A 22,790-nucleotide genomic window follows, 5' to 3' on the forward strand; every position below is an offset into this window, starting at 1 on the left:
CACCAGGGAGACTGGGGAGTCCAGTTAGAAGGCTAATGCAGTAGTCCAGGGGAAAAATAATGTGATTGGGGTTCAAGGATAATCAGGTTTCGGGATCCCCGGGTGGCTCAGCGGTTAAGCTCTGCCCTCGGCCCAGGGCTTGACCCTAGAGACCCGGGATCGAGTCCCATGTTGAGCTCCCTGCATGGAGCCTGCTTCTCCCTCTGTGTCTCTCATGAATAAATAAAATCTTTTTTTTTTAATAAATAAAATATTTTTTTAAAAAAGGATAATCAGATATGTGACGAGAGAGACAAGTCAAGGACTTCCAGGTTTCGGGCGTGGGCAGTGGGCTGGTTATGGGTTGCAGATCACAGAGGTCCGGGAACCAAGCGAAAGAGGAAGCTTGTGTAAATGTGAGAACAAAGTTTTAGACCTGTTAAGTTTCAGGCTGGCTGGTGAGGGGTGGGGCGTATCCGGGTAGAAATGTCTAAAAGGTAGTTGGACATACAAGCCTGCAAGTCAGTCCTTCTGCAAAAACCCTGAAAACACAAAACCAATATTTATACTATTTACATATTACTATTTATCAAACCATTTAACCTAGTGGCTGCTGTCTGTCAAGTTGTATTCTAGGCTATTCTTTCTAATTTTTATCAAGGTCTAGAGGGTGGTTATTTTTGTTTTACAAAGTAAGACACTAAGTCTCGGGAGAAGTGAAGTGATTTGCCCCAAGTCACACAGCGGAGCTGCGTTCGAATCCTATTATTAATTCTAAAATCTATGCTCGACACCCTTCGACGCTACCTTTTTAAAGGACCTCCTTGCTAAAAGTGTGAGCAGCAGTCCCCTCGGGAAAAGCAAACAAACCGTGCCCAGCCCCGACGCACCTGCGCAGAACGCGCCAAGATGGCCGCCCCGACCTGGGCGGGGGGGGCCCTACGTCATCACGCCGCGCGGCGGCCTGTCGCGCACCACGTCGGAAGGGGGCAGGCGGGCAGATGGCGGCGTGTGCGGCCCGGGACGTGCCCTGTTCAGCCCTGGCGCAAGATGGCGCTGCCCTTTGCACGTTTGTTGTGCCTGTGCCGCCGGGGAGCCGAACGCTTGGGGCTTGCTGCCGCCGAAGCCCGCAGAGGTAAAACTATCTTCTCTCACTCCTTTACCTCCCAAATGGTTTCCGCATTCCCGGGAGCCCTTTTGGGTCATTCCCCTCCCGATCTGCGTTGGTCTTGAGAGTCCAAACATGGGACACGGGCTGTTTACCCCGAGGCTTCCCCGAGCCCGAGGCCCATATTAACGGGCCCCGCTCTTGCCCGCTGACGTCCTGACGCTTTCCTGTGTACTCGTGAGCTCCCCGACCGCGGCCTCGGATCGTCCTATGCACGTATCCCTAGGCCTAGGGTTCTACCCCCGTCATCATCCAGTCTCTTTGCTCTGCTCGCAGGCATCAGTTTCAAACTGGAAGAAAAAACCGCCCACAGCAGCCTGGCCCTCTTCAAAGGTGACACGGGCGTCAAATACGGCATAGTGGGATTGGAGCCCACCAAGGTGGCCCTGAATGTGGAGCGCTTCCGGGAGTGGGCCGTGGTGCTGGCAGACACGGCGGTCACCAGTGGCAGACACTACTGGGAGGTGACGGTGAAACGCTCCCACCAGTTCCGGATAGGAGTGGCAGACGTGGACATGTCCCGGGATAGTTGCATCGGTGTTGATGAGCGTTCCTGGGTGTTCGCTTATGCTCAGCGCAAGTGGCACACCATGTTGGCCAACGAAAAAGCCCCCATTGAGGGCATCGGGCAGCCAGAGAAGGTGGGGCTGCTGCTGGAGTATGAGGCCCAGAAGCTGAGCCTGGTGGACGTGAGTGGGGTCGCTGTGGTCCACACCATACAGACCGATTTCCGAGGTCCAGTGGTACCTGCCTTCGCCCTTTGGGATGGAGAGCTGCTGACCCACTCAGGGCTCGAGGTGCCTGAAGGCCTCTAGCATGTCCCTCACTGTAGTCCCTAATTATGCTCTTGGCCAATCTCCTCTGAAAGTGTCTGAATCCTTTTAATTTTGCCACCAAGCAATCTCTAACTCTCAAAATTCAGTGTTGGGTCCTCTGTGCAATATCCTAGTCGTTTTCTTCTCCCATACCCTGAGAAAGCTAGGCATACAGCCACCTTTCCCCTCCCCCAAGCCACTGCCAGTTTCCTAAGCTATCATGAGTGTACCTTGCCTGGCTGGCTTCCTTCAGTCCCTCTGCCTCCCTGTGCCCAGACCTGTCTCAGACTGCAGTTTAGTCCTGGGGTCTTAGCTTTCAACTTGTTTGAATGTATTCACCATGTGATACCCTCTGCCTCCCTTTGCCCACATGTGATTTTTTTTTTCCCCCTTTTCCTTGGGGCTCTACAGGATCTCTCGAGTAAATCCTTTCTACCTCTGGCTGGAAGAGTGGTGCAGTCAGTGACTTGCCCCTTTACAGCGTATATGCAGTCTGGGCTCTGCCTCCCTCATAAAGTGCTTTATGGTGGCTGAAACCGAGCCCTCCTTCCCCAGTACCTCAGTGCCAGACTCTCAGCCCCACACAGCTGCAGCTGTCACCACCCACAGTCCGTCTGCCTTAATCTGCACACCTCTGACATCTGGTATAATCACTGGGTCAGTTACAACCACGACCAAAGGAGACAAGGTACTTTTGCTGCAGTTGGAACTTCCAGAGGGAGGAGAGATGCCTGAGGTCTTGCACAATTCATTTTTGGGCCTGCTCAGTCCCAAACCTCCAAGCATCAGCCCACCCCTGCAACCTGATCTCTGGCAGCAGAATACAGTTAGCCTACAGCAGTAGTTGGGGTTGAGGAAAACGTGGTGGGGTGAGTATGTGAAATATGTATTGTTTGGGCTCTGTGGTTCCCTCTTACTCTACCTTTATGATAGTGATGCAGCTGGATGCCTCTAGAAGAGAGAGAAGGATGGGATTTAACAAAAATAATTTGTGTAATTAAAGTTTATTTGAGCACAAAATACTTTCTCTGTCTATAAAATTAGCAGTAGCAGCAGTACTTCCCAGCCAAGGAGGGCAGACCTGTCCAGGCTCTTAAAGCCTGGAACATAGCTGTCCCACTTCTTCTGTGGATATACACCTATGCATGGTAGCTAAGACCTCTTTACCGGAGTATTTCTGTGTCTCCCATGATGGTTTCTTTAGGGAGAGGGAGAGGGGACCTGGGTGAAGACCTGGGATGATTTTAAGTGGGCCCAACCATTAGGGTGTACCTGGAAGCAGCTCATAGTCTCCGTGGATTGCTCTACTGCATGTGTCCACCAAGGCACTTCTCTATGCTCTGTCAAGGGAATGGGGTATTTTCACTCTCACAGGAAGCAGTGGCCTAAGTTTTGGTCCCCACTGAAGCAAGGTGGCTCTCCATAGCATGTTTGGTGGTTATGGATTGAGGGTGTGGCCAGCTCGTGCTTTTTCTGAGCAGGGACTGTGTGCATGTCCCATGCTCACACCATGCTCTCTAAGTTTTCTTTGGACAGGGCCTCAGCCGCTGCCTCGGCCTGAGTCTCAGATGGTGTGTAGGAGTCCTGGTAATCCTGCAGCAGTTTCACAACCTCCAGGTGGTTGAACTGCACAGCATCATCCAAGGGAACGTTGCCCCACCTAAAAGGAACAAAGACCATGATCAGGCAAAGAAGACACCAACGGTGCCCTGGTTACATCTAAGACTATGGTGGCTGGAGGGCAGCGGTAGAGAAGCTGTTGCCTAGCCCCTGCCCCCCTTTTAGCTTAATCTTACTCACCTGTCCTTGACAAAAGGATTCACTTTGCAAGCTTCAATCAGGAATTTAACAACTTCAATGTGTCCTAGGAATATGGACCAAAGAAAAATGAGATAGTGCAGATTCTCAACCTTTTGGTGTTAACATTAGTACAGACGTCAGCAGCTGGAGTCTAAACGAAGAGGGAAGGTGGAAAGGCCTCTTCATTTTGTTCCCTGCAGCACCCAACCATAGTTGGCCTGCAAACCGCAGGGCATCTGGACAAAACTAGTTGCTGCCCCTGTAACCTTAAGGGCATATATGATAGGGAGTACTCTTGGTAGAAAGGAAATGGTCTTGGGGGCACTTGGCTAGCATAGTAAGTAGAGCATGTGACTCTTGTGCACACAACTCAGGGTTGGGAGTTCAAACCCCACGTTGGGAGTAGAGTTTACTTAAAAAATAAAAATAAACTATTTAAAAAACAAAAGAAAAAGTTAAGATCTGCTTCCCCTTTTATTTAACCTTCAGATACCTTCAGCCGCAGCAACATGCAGGGCTGTGCGGGAATCATAGTCTTTCTGTTCCATGTCCATGGCTGACAAGGCAAACCTGAGGGTAGTGGAAAGCATTTGGAGTTACCTAGATCAGCCTAGAATCACTACTGTCTTTTCTGAGGTGGGGTTAGAATGGATGGGTTCCAGAAAAATAAAACAGCTTGCTAAGATGTGTAGACCCTGCATGATCATGTTCTATACCCAGATGAGACTTCCAAATCAGACAGGGGTGGGATGCTTCCAGAAACATCACTGCCTATTCGTGGTAGGTGCCCAGTACGTGTTTGTTGATGTTGGTGATCTATTTGAAGCAGAGTCCTTACCTCCTAGGACTCTGCTCTTAACACCGAAGTTAATCATAGCAGTGGCCACCTGCCATTATTTAAATTCTTATCACATGGCAGTCACTGTACTTAAAATAATCTCATTTAAATGCAGTCTATCCAATCTATCTGGCTCTAAAGCTGAAGCACTTAACTATTTTGCTGTGTTGACTCATAATGAGATCTCTGACCAGGACTATTTTCATTGTTTATTTGGTACCTTCGAAGAGCTGAGACATCTCCACTATAGGCAGCAAATAACAGGTTCACCACAGTCTTGTTCTAGAAAACAAATACCCACCTGAGATTGTGACTCTGCGCTCACCCATGCCCAGCTTTGCCCTGTGACCCTTCTCCAAAGATGCTTAGCCAAGGGTACTGCTAAAGCATTATGGAATGTTCTATTCTGAAATATTCTTACAAGCCATCTGGGGTTTTCCTTACCCGAACTTCTCCCCCTTCACGCCGTGGGTCTAACTTCCGAGCACAGTGCCTCAGGTTGTCGTAGTTGTGGAAATTGAAAAGAGATACCAGCTTCTAGAGTTGTAAGCCAAAGAGATTGTTTACTTACTCCCCGCACTTAGTAGGAGCTCAAAATTATTTCATTTACTCATTCAAAAACATTAAGTCTTACATGCAAAGTAGCTCACCTGGCAGAAGCTGATGCCCCTATGGCTGTTCCCTAGCTTGTCCAGTGGAGGTGACAGACACATCATTCCCATGACATTGGGTACCACTAGGAGGATGGCTCCTGACACAGCTGACTTGGCCGGCAGGCCCACCTTGGGGATGAAGTTGAAACTGAGGATGAGCTAGAGGTACCCTCAAGTTCTGGATTATTAAATTGGTCTATCCCAGATGAGTGCATAGGTAAAGTCACATCCATCTCAACCTCTTGGCTTGTTAATTAGCTTCTTACTCCTCTCCTGCCCTATCCCCCTTAAATTCATGGCTTCAGTAAGGAAATACTTGAGTGTCTGTGCTATGTCTGATGCTGCTCTACAACTAGGACAGTCTCACTGGACTTCATTCTGGTGACAGAAGATAGATGACCAAAAGACAAAAAGAATCATGGCTTATGAGAAAACACAGGAAAAAAGAAGTAGGGTGCTCTGATGGAGGATGAAGTGGGAGGGGGGTCCTAGTAGGAGGCAGGATGGTCAGCAAAGTCACTGAGGAAGTGACATCTAAACAGACCTGGAGGAGAAGCGGCCAGGTACACGATGGGGGCAGAGAAGGGTTCAGAAGCTGCACCATTATGTATTCATGTGTTTGAGGGACTCAGGGTATTTGACAAACTCCCCTAAGGATTCTCAGCCTAATTGCCAGGCTAGAAGTTAGTGAAGGAGAGGTGGGAACAAGCTGCCAGCTTCCACCTTCAGGGACTCCATGTCCTCACTCCTTGGCTTGGAGCGGGTGGCAAATGGATGGCAGGGTCAGAGGCACTCACGTGGAAGGCAAACTGGCCCGAGAAGTCATACATGCCACAGGAGTGCATGAGGCTGAGGGTGTTGCGCACTGCTTCAGCACTCAGGACGCTCTCCCCCGTGATGGGGCAGATCCCGCCGTTGGCCAGGGTGGCTGCCATGACGCTGCCCGACTCACAGGTCACCTCCACAGAGCACAGCTACAGGGACAAGGTGGAGGTGAGGATGCTGTGTGGCTCTGAACGCTGTGTTCTTGCGTGCAGAACAATGTTCTTGGCATCCTGATCTTTCAAAAGGCTCCCCTGGTGTTTCTGCAGGACACGAACCACTAGAGAGGAGTATCCCTCTTGTGGGTCAGAGCAAGGATGGCAGTGTGTCCGTTCCCCCGGCCCCGAGCAGGACAGCAGTGTTTGCTCACCTGGAAATAGAGATCAAGAGCAGCCATCATGTCCACCCCCTTAGGAAAGCACTGCAAGGAAGAAGAAGGGAGAGCATTTCTCTTCTGCCATCAGCATACCCTGGCACACTGCCAAGGTGTCCACCCGAGTCCACAACCCCATGTGCCCTTCCACCAGCTGCAGAATTCCCAGGGACTTTCTCTACCGGCTCCTCCCAGTTACCTTCTTTTCCTTTAGATAATAGCCGATGGCATAATTCCGATCCCCTGTTTCCTTCTCTGACTGGAATCTGAAGCAAACACCCAATTTAGTACTTGACGTTTGAGGGGTGGGTTTAAGAAGAAGGGGGGAAAATACCTTCCCCGAGAGAGAGAACTAGATCACACATGTCAAACTGAATCCTGTATAAATCCTCACAGGAATACCAGAGGGAACTTCTGACCCTGAGCAAGCACTCGGCATAGCTTTATTGTAAAATGTAAAAAAAGAAACCAACCCCCAAACTGTCTAGTCATCTAGTCTGGGAAAAGTGATGAAGTTCTTGGCTTTGAGAGGCTTGGCAAGAAAGGGCTGAGGAATAAACCCTCACACCGCCTCTCTAAGTACTAAGTAGAAATGGAACTAATTCTTTTGCAAAGTAAACAAATGTCAATGAATGGGCTCAGAGGAATCCAGGTGGCCAAAATTCCCCTGGATTTCTTCCTCTCCAGATCCCATCATCCCCCTCCTCCATCGTACGTGCACACATCCCACAATGTAGTCAGCCAATACTGTGAACAGGGCCTTACGTGGCATTGCTGAAACCTATGTATTCGTTCCCAGCCATTTTGTTCAGATACTGTAACACCTAAAAGAGAAAAAGGGAGGGACGCCTGGGTGGCTCAGTGGTTGAGGGTCTGCCTTCGGCTCAGGGCGTGACCCCAGGGTCCTGGGATGGAGTCCCGCATTGGGCTCCCTGTGGGGAGCCTGCTTCTCCCTCTGCTTATGTCTCTGCCTCTCTCATGAATAAATAAAATCTTCAAAAAAAAAAAAAAAAAAAAGAAAAAGAGCATGAAAGGCATCATGTGGGTGAGGACCCCTAGTAAACACATACTAGCCTGACTAACCCTCCTGAACTCCTAGGTTCTTATCGCAGCAGGAACTCTCGAGACTTTCCCCTCTGAGGCCACAGATTCCCACATCTCTGGAAATAAGACTTCCAGCATGGCCTGGTGCACTATCAAAGTGGGGTTAGAGCCAGGCACTGGGGCAGCTGGAGGGGACAACATGCTATGGAGAAAAGCAGCCAGGGGCTGAGTAGCAAGAGAACTTACAAAATCAAACTTCTCTGCTTTGTTACAGTCCATCTGGAAAGAGGGAAAGAAAGAGATTGAGATCAGCATTCCAAGCCTAAAATGATGACAGGGCAATGTCAGGAACACCTAGTGCAGCTTAATGTTTTACACTGGTTTTGCTACTGGGAATATTTTACATTTACCGTATCTTTTTTTTTAAACAACTGAGATTTTTTTTGTACACCTGCATATCTAGTGATCTTAAAAATCAAATCAGGGATGCCTAGGTGGCTCAGCAGTTGGGCAGTTGCTTTTGGCTCAGGTGGTAATCCTGAGGTCCTGGGACGTCACCCATGGGGCTCCCTGTGTGGAGCCTGCTTCTCCCTCTGCCTGTGTCTCTGCCTGTCTCTGTGTCTCTCATGAAATAAATAAATAATAAATAAATAAATAAATAAATAATAAATAAATAAATCTTAAAAAAAAACCCAAATCATTTAGATTTTATTATCAGGTAATGAGTACAGATAACTTCATCCCATCCCTGAGTCTCACCCATCTGAGTCTCACTTCCAATTCCATTCTCAATCCCAGCCCTCATCCCTGACTCTCACTTCCATTCTCCTGATTCCAGTCCTGTCCCAAAGCCCCACTCCTATTCCTGATCCCCATCTTCAACCCTTACAGCCCAGCCTGGAGCCATCCTTTATCCTATCCCTGACTCCCATAGCCATCTCCAACTGGAGTGACAGGAATGGGATGAGAGATGTGTTGCATATAATATTCAGTTATACCAATTATATTGATAACTGAGATAAAGCTGAAGATTTTAGCCGAGAGCGGGGTCCATTAAGGCCTGCTTAGATGGGAATGGAATGAGACAGGTGCTGGCTACAGAGTTGTAGATAGAGCTATCCCAGGGTAAGGGTAGAACCTGAGCCTGGTCTCTCACCCCACCCCCACCACATCCCATTGCTTCCTGCACATGTCAACTATAGTGTCAACACCATAGGGACTCTGACACCTGAGTCCCTGAGGGGAGGGTTCCTAACACCACCTTCCTCAGGAGGGGTTGTGATTGGCTTTGGAGTGTTGCTGCCCACACTGTTCTCAGGTTCTTGCTCAAGCCCTGGGAGACCTACAGCTGACAGGCCAGCCTGATACCCTTGCTCAAGGCCAACTCACAGTTTCAGGTGACGTGAATAGCTGCCCTGGCCTGGCCATTCACCCTTCTTTTTGCGTCCCTCACCCAGAAATAGCCAATCAGTGCCCAATAGTGCTGTCCTCCCCCTGTATCTGGCATTTGGCCCTTGGTCCTAGGCAGGGGTCAAGACCTGCTCACTTCTCTAAGGGCCAGGAAGCTCTGGGCTCCAGACTCATGGGTGGGGGCAGAGGTGCAGTTCCTTTTACTAACATCTTCAACATATGTGGGTCCTTGGTGTGCCCTCACTGCCTCCTGAGGACAGAGGGATCAGAGCCCCAGCAATCTCCCTGGAGAGCTGGGCAGATAGGAGGAACATAGGAACAGGGGGGTTTAGAGAATAGTACCTTCCAGAAAGCTAGGATGGCACTGACCTTGATCAGGGAGCTCACGACAATGGCACCAGCATTGACCATGGGGTTATGGGGGATTCCTGGGGAAATACAAACCACCCAGAGTCTTATTAGCTGCTGAGAAAGCCTCCTTTACAGCCTTCCCACTCTGCAGGCTAGACAAGAAAAATTTCTTTGCTGGGGAGGATGAAATGACAGAGCTAATCAGGAGGGTTAGAGAAACGAACAAGGCTTCAGGGATGGGTGGGAATAAGAAGGGGGGACATCTAGGAGTCTGGTCTGAGCCGTGGTAGTACTCACCTTCCTCATTGAGGGACAGCTTGTTGTAGCGTAGGCCACTGGGCTCCTTGCCCACAAACTTGTGCACGTACTCAGTCCCTAGGGTGCTTATGGAGATAGCATAGGTGAGGGGCTTCACACAGGACTGCAGGCAGAAGGGAATCTTTGTGTGGCCCACGGAGTGCCTGGAGGCAGACAGGGGCCATGAAAGGGGTCGAGCCTACATTCTGCACCTGCGCCCTACCTCCCCACTCCCTCTCACCCAGCATCTCACCGTTGACCATCCACAGTGCACAAGGAGACGCCCCACAGGTCTGGATTGGACTTGGCCAGCTGAGGGATATAAGCCGCCACCTGGGCATGAGTGGGGAGAGAAAACAGAACAGAAATATGGATATAGAGAGGGGAAACAGAGCTGCTGAAGTTCAGGGTCAGGAGAATCTTCTAGATAAAAGTGAAAATTCTGTCTTCTTCAGGCCAATGGGTTCCCTCCTGCCTGTTGTTCCCAGGGACACCCAAGTCTTAAGTCCAAGAAGGGCTTATCTTCCTGTAGCCCTATTCCTATAGAGATGGCAGTAAAGCCTATGGAAGGTAAAAACAGGAGAACTCTGGGGTCAGCTTCCCTTATTGGTTCTTAGGCTTAATTATTCTATAGGTCTTTTTCAAAGTTCTATCTAATCCTTTATGCCAATTGTCCCCATAAATTGGGGTTGGATTCCCTCATCTGCTCTAGAAATCACATGTATAGAAATACATAAAGCCGTTGTCCCTATTTTTAAAGGTTCTGCTTCTCATCTCTCAACCATGGATTCCCAGCCCCAGGAAATTTCCAAGAAGCAAGGTATATCTGGCCCAGAACCCTTGCCCCTCCCTTAGTCCCCTGGCCCTCACTTTGCCTCCAGTGAGCTCTTTGGCATCCTCAAAGATGCGATCCACATGGCTCGTGAACTCCTCAAAATCAGGAATGACAAACTTCTTTCGGAATGCCTGGGTCAGGAGCACAATGTTGCTGCTCACACACCTGGATCCCAGACACGATTGGGTTAGGGGGCTGGAGAGATGCAGCTGTCACTCACTCTGGAGCCATGGAAGTTGGGAATAAGGAAGGTGTGAGTGGTCATTAGGTTTGGGACCAACAGCTGTATGACCTTTGGCATATCACTTTATCTTTCTGGGTCTTAGGTTTCTTTTGCTCCTAAAATGAGGGGTTGTAATGATGTGGAAAGATAGCCCAAGACACAGTGCCTTGGGATATGAGAAAAAAAACCCAAATAATATGTATAGTGGGTCACCTTTATATTTTAAAAATCCTAAATCATATAAGTATATTTAAATATATTCTTACTGGTACGTAAATGCCGTAAATGCACAGGACATCGTCTAGAAGATACCCACTAATTTGTTAACAATGTTTACTTCTGGGCAAGGGGACTGGGATTGGGGAGACAAGGAAAGGAGAACATGTATTTCCACATTGCTTGCATTTTTACAAATATAGAACATTCATATGTTACTTGTGTTATACACAAGTAATAAAATGAGGGGTTGAACTATCCAATCCCCGAGAGCTCCCTGCTGTTACAGTCTATGTCCACAGAACAGTTTTGAGAATGGTGCTCTTGTTTCCGGGGCCCTCACTTTTGGAAGAGATCTCGGTCCAAGAGGCCACCACTGCTGGACTCTCGAACCATGCGGCGCATCTGGCTCATGCAGTCCCGGAGCCGGGGATCTGATGTCTGCAGTCCAGTGGCCTTCAGTGCCTTTAGGGAAAAGAAGCCTGGTAAGGTCAATTAGAAGGATAGCAATGCAATCCTAATATTCTTTCCCAGTGGATCACAATTAGCTCAATCCCAATTACTACAACAGGTAGAACAAATGGATTTGCAGACTAATAAAGGAGGGACATGGTACAGCTTTGAAGGCTAATAAGGGTTTCCTGTCCTTTTCATCAAGGCAGTTGGTTTCTGAACCCCTTGGGTCAAAGTTTCAAACCAAGAATATGGTTTGTGTCAGAGGGTTTAATCTTCCCAGCCTGGAGGAGAGATGGGATTGCCTTATGATTCTAGGTATCTACTGCCATCTGTTATTTTTCACCTTCGTGAAGCAATGCATTAGCTGCCCTACATTTGTCCTACCCTCCTTTTCCCACTTTGCAGAGGTCCTGAGGGCTCAGCATTCTGAGCAGATAGAGAGGAACTTACAGTAGTGAACTTGTGGATGGGGATTCGTTCCTGTCCTTCAGCAATAGTGTAGAAGAGGAGATCACCCAGGCGGGATAGCATGCCACTCTCTGATGAATCACTGTTTGGGGGCAGAGATAGGGAAGGAGGATAGGAGCGTGAGAATGGCTACCTGCTCCTCCTCCAAGAACATGTCCTTATAAATAGGTATGTGTCCTCACTCTATCTCACTCAGGCCTCCTGCCTGAATCATCTAATCTATCCCTATAATTCCAACTTTCTCATCTTTGCTGGGAAGTCTTAAATCTTATTCTCTCGCTTTCTTGTGTTCCTAACCTTCAGATCTTTATTTCTAGTAGCCTTCAAGACAGCTTTTCTAGACTTCCATTTCTAGATGTCCTGTAGGCACTGCCTATTCAAAATGTCTTAACCTGAGGTTATCTCACCTCCGTCCCTCTGCTCTTCCTCCTGTGCTCCCCATTTGGGTTAATAGCAGTATCACTCACCCAGGTGCCAAGCTGGAAACGTGGAATCATTTGGAAAATTCCCATATCTTACATCCATGTTCAGTTGGTAACCCACATCATGGTAACCATGATAATGTTTCTGAAATCCACCCTCTTTTCTTCCCCTGTGCCAGCATGGTATAGTAGAAAGAAACAGAATTTGCCACTTAAAAGCTGTGTGACCTTAATATGGATAGTAAGTCAGGTTATTTAATATTGCTGAGTTTGCTTCCTCATCTGTAAAATAAGGGTAGTAATACCTATTTCACACGGGTGAAGTAGGCTTAATTAATTTTGTGAAAAAGTCTTTCACAAAGTAAATGTTCGGTAAACCATGCTTCTTTAGCATCAGCTCCATAATGTCTGTTCCCTAACTGCTACTACACTCCCTTGATTTCCAACCCATCTTCCACAATGTACCAGTTCTTTCAAAAACTCAAATATAATTTCTCTCTTTTTAAATTTTTATTTATTTATGATAGTCACAGAGAGAGAGAGAGAGAGAGAGAGGCAGAGACATAGGCAGAGGGAGAAGCAGGCTCCATGCACCGGGAGCCCGACATGGGATTCGATCCGGGGTCTCCAGGATCGCGCCCTGGGCCAAAGGCAGGCGCCAAACCGCTGCGCCACCCAGGGATCCCAAATATAATTTCTCTATTCAAAAACCTTTGAGGGCAGCCCGGGTGACTCAGCAGTTTACTGGCACCTTCGGCCTTGGGGCGTGATCCTGGAGATTGGGGATAGAGTCTTGCTTCTCCCTCTGCCTGTGTCTGTGCCTCTGTCTCTCTCATGAATAAATAAATATAATCTTAAAACAAACAAACAAACAAACAAACAAACAAACAACCTTTGATAGTTCTCCAGTGCCTGCAAAATAAGTTCTTATTTCTTGGTATAGCATTCAAGGTTCTTTAAAACCTGCCAACAGGGGTGCCAGGGTGGTTCAGTAGGTTAAGCATCTGACTCTTGGTTTTGGCTCAGGTCATGATCTCATGGGTTGTGGAATCCTAGGATAGAGCCTGAGTCAAGCTTTTTTTTTTTTTTTTTTAAATTTTTATTTATTTATGATAGTCACACAGAGAGAAAGAGAGAGAGGCAGAGACACAGGCAGAGGGAGAAGCAGGCTCCACGCACCAGGAGCCCGATGTGGGATTCGATCCCGGGTCTCCAGGATCGCGCCCTGGGCCAAAGGCAGGCGCCAAACCGCTGCGCCACCCAGGGATCCCTGAGTCAAACTTTGAGTTGGGATCCGTGCTCAGCGGGGAGTCAGTTTGAAGTCTCTCCCTCAGCCCCTCCCTGCCCCACAGATTCTCTCTCTTTCAAATAAATAAATAAATAAATAAATAAATAAATAAATAAATAAATAAATCTGCCAACGTCCCTTTCCTATTCTCCACAATGCCCCAATACTCCAGTTATGCCAGATAATAGGTAGGTGCCCAAATAGGCCAGGCATTGTCAGGCTTCCTGCCTTTGCCTATGATGCAACTTCTGTATGGATGACCTTTTTTCTCCTTCACTTGGGACAGTCCTGCTCATCCTTCAAGGTCCAGATCAAATGTACTCATTCTGTAAAGGCTTCCTTAAACCTCCCAATATTGTTTATGCTGCTGGTATGACACAACCCACCATCTTACTGACTTACTGACAGAAGAATCTCTCTTGCTCCACTGTTAGGTCTTTGTGTTTTGTTTTGTTTTGTTTTCAGAATCAACATTCATTATTTTTACTAAATTAGACATACGTTGCAAAATTTAAACAGATATGATATTTTTGGGTTATTGATTAAATTCAGAATAAAAAGATGTAAAAATGTCTTTTTTAAAAGATTTTATTTTTGGAGTGCCTGTGTGGCTCACAGTTGGTTAAGAATCTGCCTTCAGCTCAGGTCATGATTCCAGAGTCCTGGGAATGAGCCCTGCACTGGGCTCCTTGCTCAGCAGAGAGCCCTGATGCTTCTTCTCCCTCTGCTTGCTGGTCTGCTTATTTGTGCTCTCTCTCTTTCTGTGTCAATCTTTTTAAAAAAAAAAAAAAAAAAGATTTTATTTTTAAGTAATCTCTACACCCAGTATGGGGCTCTAACTCACGATATGGAGATCAAGAATTGCATGCTCTCCAGCCGACTGAGCCAGCCAGGTGCCCCAAGATGTAAAAATTTCTCTTTACTTTTCTTTTTCCCTTCCTTCCTTCCTTCTTTCCTTAAGCTATAAAGACTTCTAGTTCTAATTCTTCTGATTTGAAATTAGAAAATTGACATTTTTAAAGGGTGTATCTCCCACTCCCCTTACCCATTTTGCCCATTCTCCCACTCCTTCCCTCTTGATATATATTTAAAAAAATATTTTATTTAGGGACGCCTGGGTGGCTCAGTTGTTGAGTGCCTGCCTTTGGCCCAGGGTGGGATCCTGGAGTCCAAGGATCAAGTCCCACATCTGGCTCCCTGCAGGGAGCCTGCTTCTCTCTCTGCTAATGTCTCTGCCTCTGTCTGTGTGTCTCTTGTGAATAAATAAAATCTTTAAAAAATGTATTTTATTTGACAGAAAGAGAGACAGGGAGCATGCACAGAGGCAGAGGGCGTGGCAGGCAGAGGGAGAGGGAGAAGCAGACTCCCTGCAGAGCAGGGAATCCGACATGGAGCTCTATCCCAGCACCCTGGGATCATGACCTGAGCTGAAGGCAGACACTTAGCTGCTTAACCAACTGAGCCACCCAGGCGCCCCTTTATGTATCTTTATATATCTATACCTTTATCTATAGCTATTCTCTCCCTCTATATATCTTGTCTTCATTACATTGAGCAAAGTCTCTAGCACACAGTGGGTTTTCAATAAAAAATTACCAAGTCACATTTCTAGTAAGGTCCCTTTTCCCCAATGTATCTCTTTTGCTGGCTTACAGCACTTAAAATTCCAGGTAATTAAGACTTCTTGGTCTTCATTAATTCTACTATTAATATGTTAACAGATTTAGAGGATATGTTTTCAGATCGTTCCAAAGATGACAGCTATTTGAGATTAACACCCTTTAAAACTCTTTGACCCCAGGGCACCTGGGTGGCTCAGTTGTTATCGCCTTCAACTGGGGCCATGGTCCTGGGATCCAGCCTCGCATTGGGCTCCCTGCTCAGCAGGGAGTCTGCTTCTCCCTCTCCCTCTGCCCCTCCCTCCTGCTTGTGCACACTCTCTCTGTCAAATAAATAAATAAAATCTTAAAAAAACAACAATGACTCTTTGACTCAACAATTTGACTATATGTTCACAAAGTCACATATTCACATTTATTGCATTGTTAGTAAGACTGAAAACAACCTAAGTGTTCATCAACAGGTTAGGTAAATTATGGTATAGTCATGCAATGGAATATTATACAGTATAAGAAAAACGAAATGAGAAAGTTCTTTAAGTACTGATATGGAATAATCTCTAAGATGTCATATTAACTAATATAAGCAAGCTGTAGAACAATGTTTATAGTATGGTACTATTTATGTTTAAAAGGAAAAAGTATGTTTGCCTCTTTAGGAACAAAATATTTCTGGAAGGATAGATAAGAAACCTGTAAAAGAAAAAAAGAAAAGAAAGAAAAGAAATGAAAAGAAACCTGTAAGCCTGATTTACCTTCCTCTAGGGTGATGAAGCTGGTGCTGGGCAAAAGGAGTAGGAGGGATACTGCCCACTACATATTTTTTTTTTATATTTTGAATTTTGAATGATATGAATATGTATATGCTACTTATTGAGTGTGATGTATATGAATATGGACATACTCTCTATTGAAACAATCCATTAAAAAATAAAAAGTCTCTCAAGAAGCTTGGAATAGACCAGGCATGTTTGTATTTAGGGCGAGGAGGAATATCAGAAGAGGGGAATTTCTTTTTCTGTGGAAATCCAATTGTCACAATGAGGCTAGTGCCTATAGGGAGGACGGGATCCATGTGGTGATAGAAGGGAGGAAAAAGCTATCTGAGGAATAATTCAAGAAGGCAATTATGTAGGAACACTTTAGAGCAGGCTTCTGTGCCTGGCAGCTAAAGGAAGACAGGAAATAATGCCACACCACTGAGGTGTCACAAGCCTTAAGAAAACTGCATACTCTTTTGGCCCAGTTATGGATTTATCTCCAAGATAATGTTGGTGGGGGGGGGGGGAGGAAAGCAAGGTGCAGAACAATGTGTATAGCATGACACCATTTTTATTTAAAAAAAAAAAGAACGGGAAATAATATCAACATGTGTTTGCTGACACATACATAAAACATCACTAGAAGATTATACAAGATATTGATGACAGATGTCTCTGGAAGGAAAATTTCCTAGGAATTTACTCTAAGAAATAATTGAACGGGTGCACAAGAATATGCAGTAACCAAATTGAAGACTGGTTAACTAAATTATGATACCTTGTATAGTGTAATCTTAAAATGGCTAAATGGCAGCTATTAAAATGACAATATGACACACACATTCAATACTAAAAGCTGTCCATAAATGAAAAAGATAGGTTACCAAAGAATATGAATACTATGATCCTATTTTTGTTAAATTTTATACATACATATATAGAGTATTTATGGATATATACCACAATATTAACTGGTTACCTCTAATATTGGGATATTTATTTTCTTCTTGGTACTCTTATTTTTCTTTTATAATCAAAAATAAGAAAGCTAAATATTAAAAAATAAAAAAAGAAGCTGAATAACTGGGTGTTTTCTCGTTTCTGCCTTTCCCCCCTCAAACACAAGAACCTCTCCCCATCATGGTATCACACGCCCAGAGCCCATCCCCTGCCGGTGCTTTCAACTCCTTCTGCCTAAGGGAACCACCCGATGAGGGGCCCTAGCAAGAATTCCCTGAGAGCACAGACAGCCATAGGCAGGAGGATCAAGGTTCCCCAAAACGCGTCCATCACCTGACTCCACTGGATAAGGAAGTGTGTGTGGAAGGAGTCAGGGATACTACTTGCTCTCCATCCTGCAGAAGACTTGAGGGTGAGGGAGGTTAAGGCTTTGCTCTATCTCACCATTTCTCCCATGGAGATTATTTGGGAAAAGTTAGAGTAGAGAGTAGAACGGGAGAAAGAGGGCCTATTCCTGAATGTTAAAATGTTCTGTATTTCCTTAAGAAGAGGCTGATGGACAAGTATAGCCTAAAAATTAGTAAGTCAATCATACCTTACTGGTCTGTTATCTGTCAGGACAAGGGCTCCGTAGTGGTGAGACAGTGGGTGCCATGTCTGTCTGGCTAGTTTAAAAATGATGTGCATGTCTTTCTGACATGTACTGATGATTCAGTACATGTCAAGGACACAGGAGATGGTCCGTTTTCTGTTCCTGCTATAATAGAGCAGGGGTTACGTGGAAACTGTCTACGTTGGCTTCTGGAAAGGACAAAATTTCCTGCTCATCTCCTCTGCGTCTGGGGGAATAGAGGCTCTGCCTCCAACTGCTCCTGGGTGGTGGAGGGGAGAGGCGCAGCCTCTGGGACAGAATATTAGCCCAAGGGAAGAGAGCCCTTTAAATCAGGCAGCACAAATGACGGGCTGACTGGTTCTGGTTTGGGGAAATCTGTATCTAATGATTTCCCCCCCCCCATTTTTTTCATTCAACAATCAACTGGAAAACTACCCCTATCCTACAGATTTGGGAGCCCTGACAACGCACGCATCCAACACATAAGCAAAAGACACACGCACATACCTGCGCACTAGTAATGCACGCGCATCACACATTACACGCCGAGGACAAGCCGAAACACAGACACGCCATACAGATGGGCAGACCCAAGTCCACCGGGGCTCTAAGCAAGAGGCCGTTTCATACGCACGCGTCCCCTAAAATACACCCGTGGACCTGGAAGGGGGGGGGGGTGAGGATGCGCCGTGCGCGCTCGGTCCTGCACTCAGACACGTGCACTAGGCAACACTCCGCGCCCACCTGCGTCTCCCAGCGAGGTACGCACCTTGGACGGGCACCATCCCGAGGACCGACCTGCCCCAGCGCCCTCCCGGGCGGACGGCACCTTACCGCCCGAGCGCGGCGGACCCAAAGCCCCAAATCTAAAGGAAAAGGCATCGCAGGCTAGTGAGCGAGAACAGAGGGGCGAGGAGATGCGCTCCCGGGGTAAGGGGGCTCGGGAGCTGGCAAGACGACAGCGGGAGTGGGAGCGAGCCCGTCCCCTGCCCCGGTCCCGCAAGCCTTACTGATCCTGGCGCTGCGGCTGGTGGCTGTGCGGCGTCTCCCTGCCCAGCGCCGCGGCCTCACTGAGGTGGTGCCGGACGCCCCCGCCAAGGAGAGGGCTCCGGCTCGGGCGGCCCCAGCCTCCCAGCCGGCACTGAGCGCCGGCCCCGCTCAGCGCCTCCTGCAGAGCCCTGAGGGAGCGCATCCCCCCAGCGCGCCTCCCGCTCGGCCGAAGCGCCCCGGGAGTCTGAGCCGCGGCGGGAGGGAGGGCGGAGGACGCGCCGCCGCCGGGGGGAGCGCTGTGGCGGAGCGCGGGGCCTAGGATGTGAGGGGGCGGGCCCGCTGGGTGGGGTGGGAGCGGGGGAGGGCCGGCCCCCGAAGCTCGCCGGCCTCCGCGAGGTGCGCTCAACCCCTCTGGGCAGGGGACCGGCGGCCAGCGGCGTAGGAGACAAACCCTGGCGGAGGGCGTTTGCCGCGGGGTAAGAAAGGGGCGGTGCGCGAGGTTGGATGGACAATGCACAGGCCCAATCACTGGGGAAGCAGAGGCCTTGGGGGCGGAGAAAGGATGAGGCGAGCCAATGAGAGCACGGCGGTGGGCCGTCCGCAGAGAGCCTCGCGAAGGCTGCGGGGCCGGCAGCCTGCGACCGCGCGGCGTGCGGACGTTGAGGGCGGGAAAGCCGAGGCTTGGCGGTTGGCGAAGCCTGGCGAGCGCGCGGAGGACGAGGCCGCGCCAGGACGATGGAGTTGCCGGAGAGAGAGGGGAGCGGCGCCTCTCCGCACTCGGATAACAGGGAGCCCTCTTCAAGAGGCCATCTAGTGACCTTCAGCGTTCGAAGGCCAGAACCGGACACAGTAGCCCGCCGCGTGGAGCGGCATGGAGGTCAAATGAACGCCCCGTCCCCGGCACGCGGTTCTGGTGAGTTGAGGAGTCAGGTGGCCGGAAGACAGCCCGACCCGAAACAGCCCCTGGGCACCTCAGGGAGGGCCCGAGGCGGCCCCAGGGCGCCCTGGTGGTTAACTGGGTTGCCTGGGCTCTCGATTTCTCTCTACCAGGTATTTGGTGGCGGTTCAGCACTTGAGTGTTCTTGGCTGAGCCTCACACGTTTTGTAAACCTGCAAATGCTCCCAAAATTTTAGTCTTTTTACTTGTTTACTCCTATATTCCTCACGGAGAAGTGGCCTAGAAAAAAGAATCTTGAAAACTAAGCACATTCAGGAATTTTTATCAATTGCAACTAGGAAAACATTCATTTGTATCTTCACAGTGCCTCACACAGCATCTATGTGTATATTTTAAAGATTTTATTTATCTACTCATGAGACACACAGAGAAAGAGGCAGACCCAGGCAGAGGGAGAAGCAGGCTCCATGCAGGGAGCCCGACGTGGAACTCGATCCCGGGTCTCCAGGGTCGCGCCCTGGGCTGAAGGCTGCGCTGCACCGCTGAGCCACCCGGGCTGCCTGGCATCCGTGTTGAATAGAAACTCCTGTAATACCAGCTCTCATCTCGTGCTCTTGGTGTGCCAACTATTTTAGTCTATGGCTCCTACTTACCAGACTTCAAAGTAGTTATTGTTAGTCCCATTTGGAAGATGAGGAAAGTGAGACTCAGAAATGAGACTTCTTTGAATAAGGGAACCCCAGTTATTTAATATCAAGCCAGAAATCAGACTCAAGGCTCCGACTACGAGGCTTTCTCCATCCTAAGCTCTTCCCAGAATTAACCCTTGCATTGAATTATCCCAGGAAACGACTCCATCCTTAAAGGAAGCATTTTAGGTGGAAGCGTTAGGATACAGTACTGGGAATTGTTTAGAAGCTGGCTGTATCACAAGCTATCACTTTTCTTTTTACAATTAAAAAATTTTTTTAAAAGATTTATTTATGATAGAGAGGCAGAAGCAGGTTCCATGCCGGGAGCCTGACATGGGACTCGATCCCAGGACTCCAGGATCGCACCCTGGGCCAAAGGCAAGCGCCAAACCGCGGAGCTACCCAGGGATCCCTACAATTTAAAAATTTTAAGTACTCTCTACACTCAACGTGAGGCTCGAATTTACAACCCTGAAATCAAGAGTTGTACAGTCTACCATCACTTTTGGTTTGGAGATTAAAATGAGCATCAGCATAACTGTGGGAGAATAAATATCAAAACCATACTGTGGTATGTTTTGGGGGAAGGCTGTTCTCCTTTGCTACGGTTAGGGTTGGGGGGTTTATTTGGTTTGAAACCAGATGGAGTGAACTTTCTTTTGTTTTTGTTTGTTTTTCCTTGGGCAGGCATTCCCTGTCTACTGTCTCTCTCCTATTGGGACTCTCTAATTCAGGAACTCTATTTTGCCCTGGCTGCTTGGCTTTGCCCATGTCTTTAAGAAAAATCTGGTAGTATAAACTCAAGCTAGCATTAGTTTTACCAAATACAATAAGGCTAATCTTTTTTTTTTTAAGGTTTTATCTTTTTAAAAAAAAAAACTTTATTTACTTATTCATGAGAGACACAGACAGAGGGAGAAGCAGGCTCCATGCAGGGAGCCCAATGTGGGACTTGTTGGGGGATTCCAGGATCAAGTCCTGGGCCAAAGGCAGGGGCTAAACCGCTGAGCCACCCAGGGATCCCCTATGTTAGGGATTCCTAACCTACCTAGAAGTCATTTGTCTCCTTTATTTCCTACCTCTGCTTTTATGAATTAGCCTTAATTATAATGAGTAATGAAGTCCCCAATCTCTTTCTTCCCACTTCTCTCTGATTAGAGGAACTGGTTGGGCAGTGAAGAAAATCTGCCTGTAGAAGGGGAGGTTCTTTGCATAGAGAACTGCTTCCAGCTGCCCTTTGGTCTTTGGAGTAAATTCTTCTTCCACTACAATATTGCTAAATTTGCATGAGGGTGGAGCATGAACTAGTGACTTGGGAGGCCCACAGTATTGTATAAAGTATAAGATATTTAAGAACAAATTTGTCATCCCAGGTGGTTAAGGCTTGGCAGTGTCAGATCTTTTTGTTTGTTTCTGATTTGAAAAGGACCCATCTAATTAAATCTGTGCAAAAATATTAGCTAACTGCAACATGGTCAGCTAGAAATAAGGCTTTTCATAAAGTGAAAGATATCCTCTGTCATGTCTAATAGTAGGTTTTTAGGTCAGTCCCTGGTTGTACTAGAGTTGGTGTATAGGGGAGGATTGTCTTCAGTGATTTTGAGCCTTAAATCAGAAAAGCTAAATCCTCTGTGGTACAAAATTGGAAACTTGATGTTTGTGTTTGGGGAGTGTTTATTTGTTATAATTTAGAGGTTCTCCTTGGTTCTGCTCTTTAGATTGTAGCTAGGATATGAATTAGTGCAAGTGAATGATTTCACATAAGCTTTTTTTTCCCCATAAATCTTTGTTCTGCTAATGTTACTGTTGCTACATATATGCTTTCCTGCTTTAGTTTTTCCATTTGCGAAAGATAATCTCGTATTTTACTGGTTAAAAGATAAGTCCTGGGAACTCTGGACATAGTCATCTTCCATGCAGTCAACAAATATTTGTTCTTTGTCTTATCCTCTGCCAAGCCTGGAGCTAGGGAATCCAGAAATTAACAAACAAAATCAGTTTCTGACTATTGGAAGAAGTGAGAAAGCAGTGTTTGGGGCACCTGGATGGCTTAGTTAAGGGTCCGACTCTTGATTTTTGGCTCGGGTTGTGATCTCAGGGTTGTGGGATTGAGCCCTGAGTGGGGCTTCGGCTCAGCATGGAATCTGCTTGCCTTTCTCCCTCATGTCCTCCCTCCCCCACCATCACATGCTTTCATGCTTTCTCTCAAATAAACAAACAAACAAACAAACAAATAAATAAATAAATTAGATCTTAACAAAAAAGAAAGAAAACGGTGTTTAATATTCCCAGTGAAAAATGCTGAGATGAAGAGAAATGCAGAGGAAGTATAAAGAAGAGGCACCTAACTAGGCTCAGGGTAAAGGGTAGCTGAGATAAAGGGAAAGGGACCTCAAGAAATGTTGGGTGATGGGAGCCAACTCTTAAAGGATGAGAAGTGTTTGTATGGAGATGAGGAGAAAAGTATTCCAGACAGAGCTCCGCAGTAACAAACATAGCATGAGAGAACATATGAGGGACTCTGATCAGTTGTGAGAGTGAAAATTCAGTTGGGTGTGAGAATATGTGGATCAGTGAAGTAGAGCCTCATTATAAAGAGTATTTTATTTATTGGTTGATTGGTTGAGTAGGCTCCATGCCCGGTGTTGGACTTGAAGGGTCTCATGCTCTACAGACTGAGCCAGCCAGGTGTCCCTCACTGCATAAAGAGTTTTGAACGCTATGATAAAATTATTTACATCCTAAAGGCAACTCCATAGTCAATCTTCTTTCTAAGATGCTCTCCTTCACTTGAACTCA

General features: G+C 47.3%; 3 protein-coding genes across 11 annotated transcripts in view; 2 read left to right on the forward strand and 1 right to left on the reverse strand.

The window, feature by feature from the left end:
- The first annotated feature begins 938 nt into the window (after positions 1 to 938).
- On the forward strand, positions 939 to 2,982 carry SPRYD4 (SPRY domain containing 4). Its single transcript, XM_072768873.1, has 2 exons — positions 939 to 1,114; positions 1,424 to 2,982. Exons 1-2 carry the CDS (start codon positions 1,030 to 1,032, stop codon positions 1,960 to 1,962), a joined length of 624 nt encoding a protein of 207 aa, XP_072624974.1. The 5' UTR covers positions 939 to 1,029; the 3' UTR covers positions 1,963 to 2,982.
- Positions 2,951 to 18,815, reverse strand: GLS2 (glutaminase 2). 7 transcript variants are annotated; one of them, XM_072768855.1, is made up of 19 exons: positions 18,422 to 18,555; positions 18,181 to 18,277; positions 11,731 to 11,830; positions 11,168 to 11,289; positions 10,421 to 10,550; positions 9,804 to 9,883; positions 9,551 to 9,714; positions 9,272 to 9,330; positions 7,739 to 7,771; positions 7,214 to 7,272; positions 6,648 to 6,714; positions 6,446 to 6,496; positions 6,051 to 6,227; positions 5,251 to 5,382; positions 5,045 to 5,137; positions 4,821 to 4,882; positions 4,256 to 4,332; positions 3,763 to 3,826; positions 2,951 to 3,622 (listed from the first exon to the last, which is right to left on the reverse strand). In XM_072768855.1, exons 3-19 carry the CDS (start codon positions 11,809 to 11,811, stop codon positions 3,466 to 3,468), a joined length of 1,608 nt encoding a protein of 535 aa, XP_072624956.1. In that variant the 5' UTR covers positions 11,812 to 11,830; positions 18,181 to 18,277; positions 18,422 to 18,555; the 3' UTR covers positions 2,951 to 3,465. The 7 variants fall into 7 exon arrangements, with proteins under 7 accessions (XP_072624956.1, XP_072624949.1, XP_072624951.1 ...); XM_072768848.1 differs by lacking the exon at positions 18,181 to 18,277 and having other exon boundaries at positions 18,422 to 18,796; XM_072768850.1 differs by lacking the exon at positions 18,422 to 18,555 and having other exon boundaries at positions 18,181 to 18,409.
- A 239-nt stretch (positions 18,816 to 19,054) lies between these two features.
- Positions 19,055 to 22,790, forward strand: part of RBMS2 (RNA binding motif single stranded interacting protein 2) — a 92,190-nt gene continuing 88,454 nt past the window's right edge. For all 3 annotated transcript variants that reach the window (XM_072768858.1, XM_072768869.1, XM_072768866.1), the window contains exon 1: positions 19,055 to 19,314. The gene's annotated coding sequence lies outside the window, so the exon portion shown is untranslated. The remainder of the gene's footprint in view (positions 19,315 to 22,790) is intronic.

The sequence above is a fragment of the Canis lupus genome, chromosome 11, assembly GCF_048164855.1.
Source record: "Canis lupus baileyi chromosome 11, mCanLup2.hap1, whole genome shotgun sequence".
Lineage (NCBI taxonomy): Eukaryota > Metazoa > Chordata > Mammalia > Carnivora > Canidae > Canis > Canis lupus.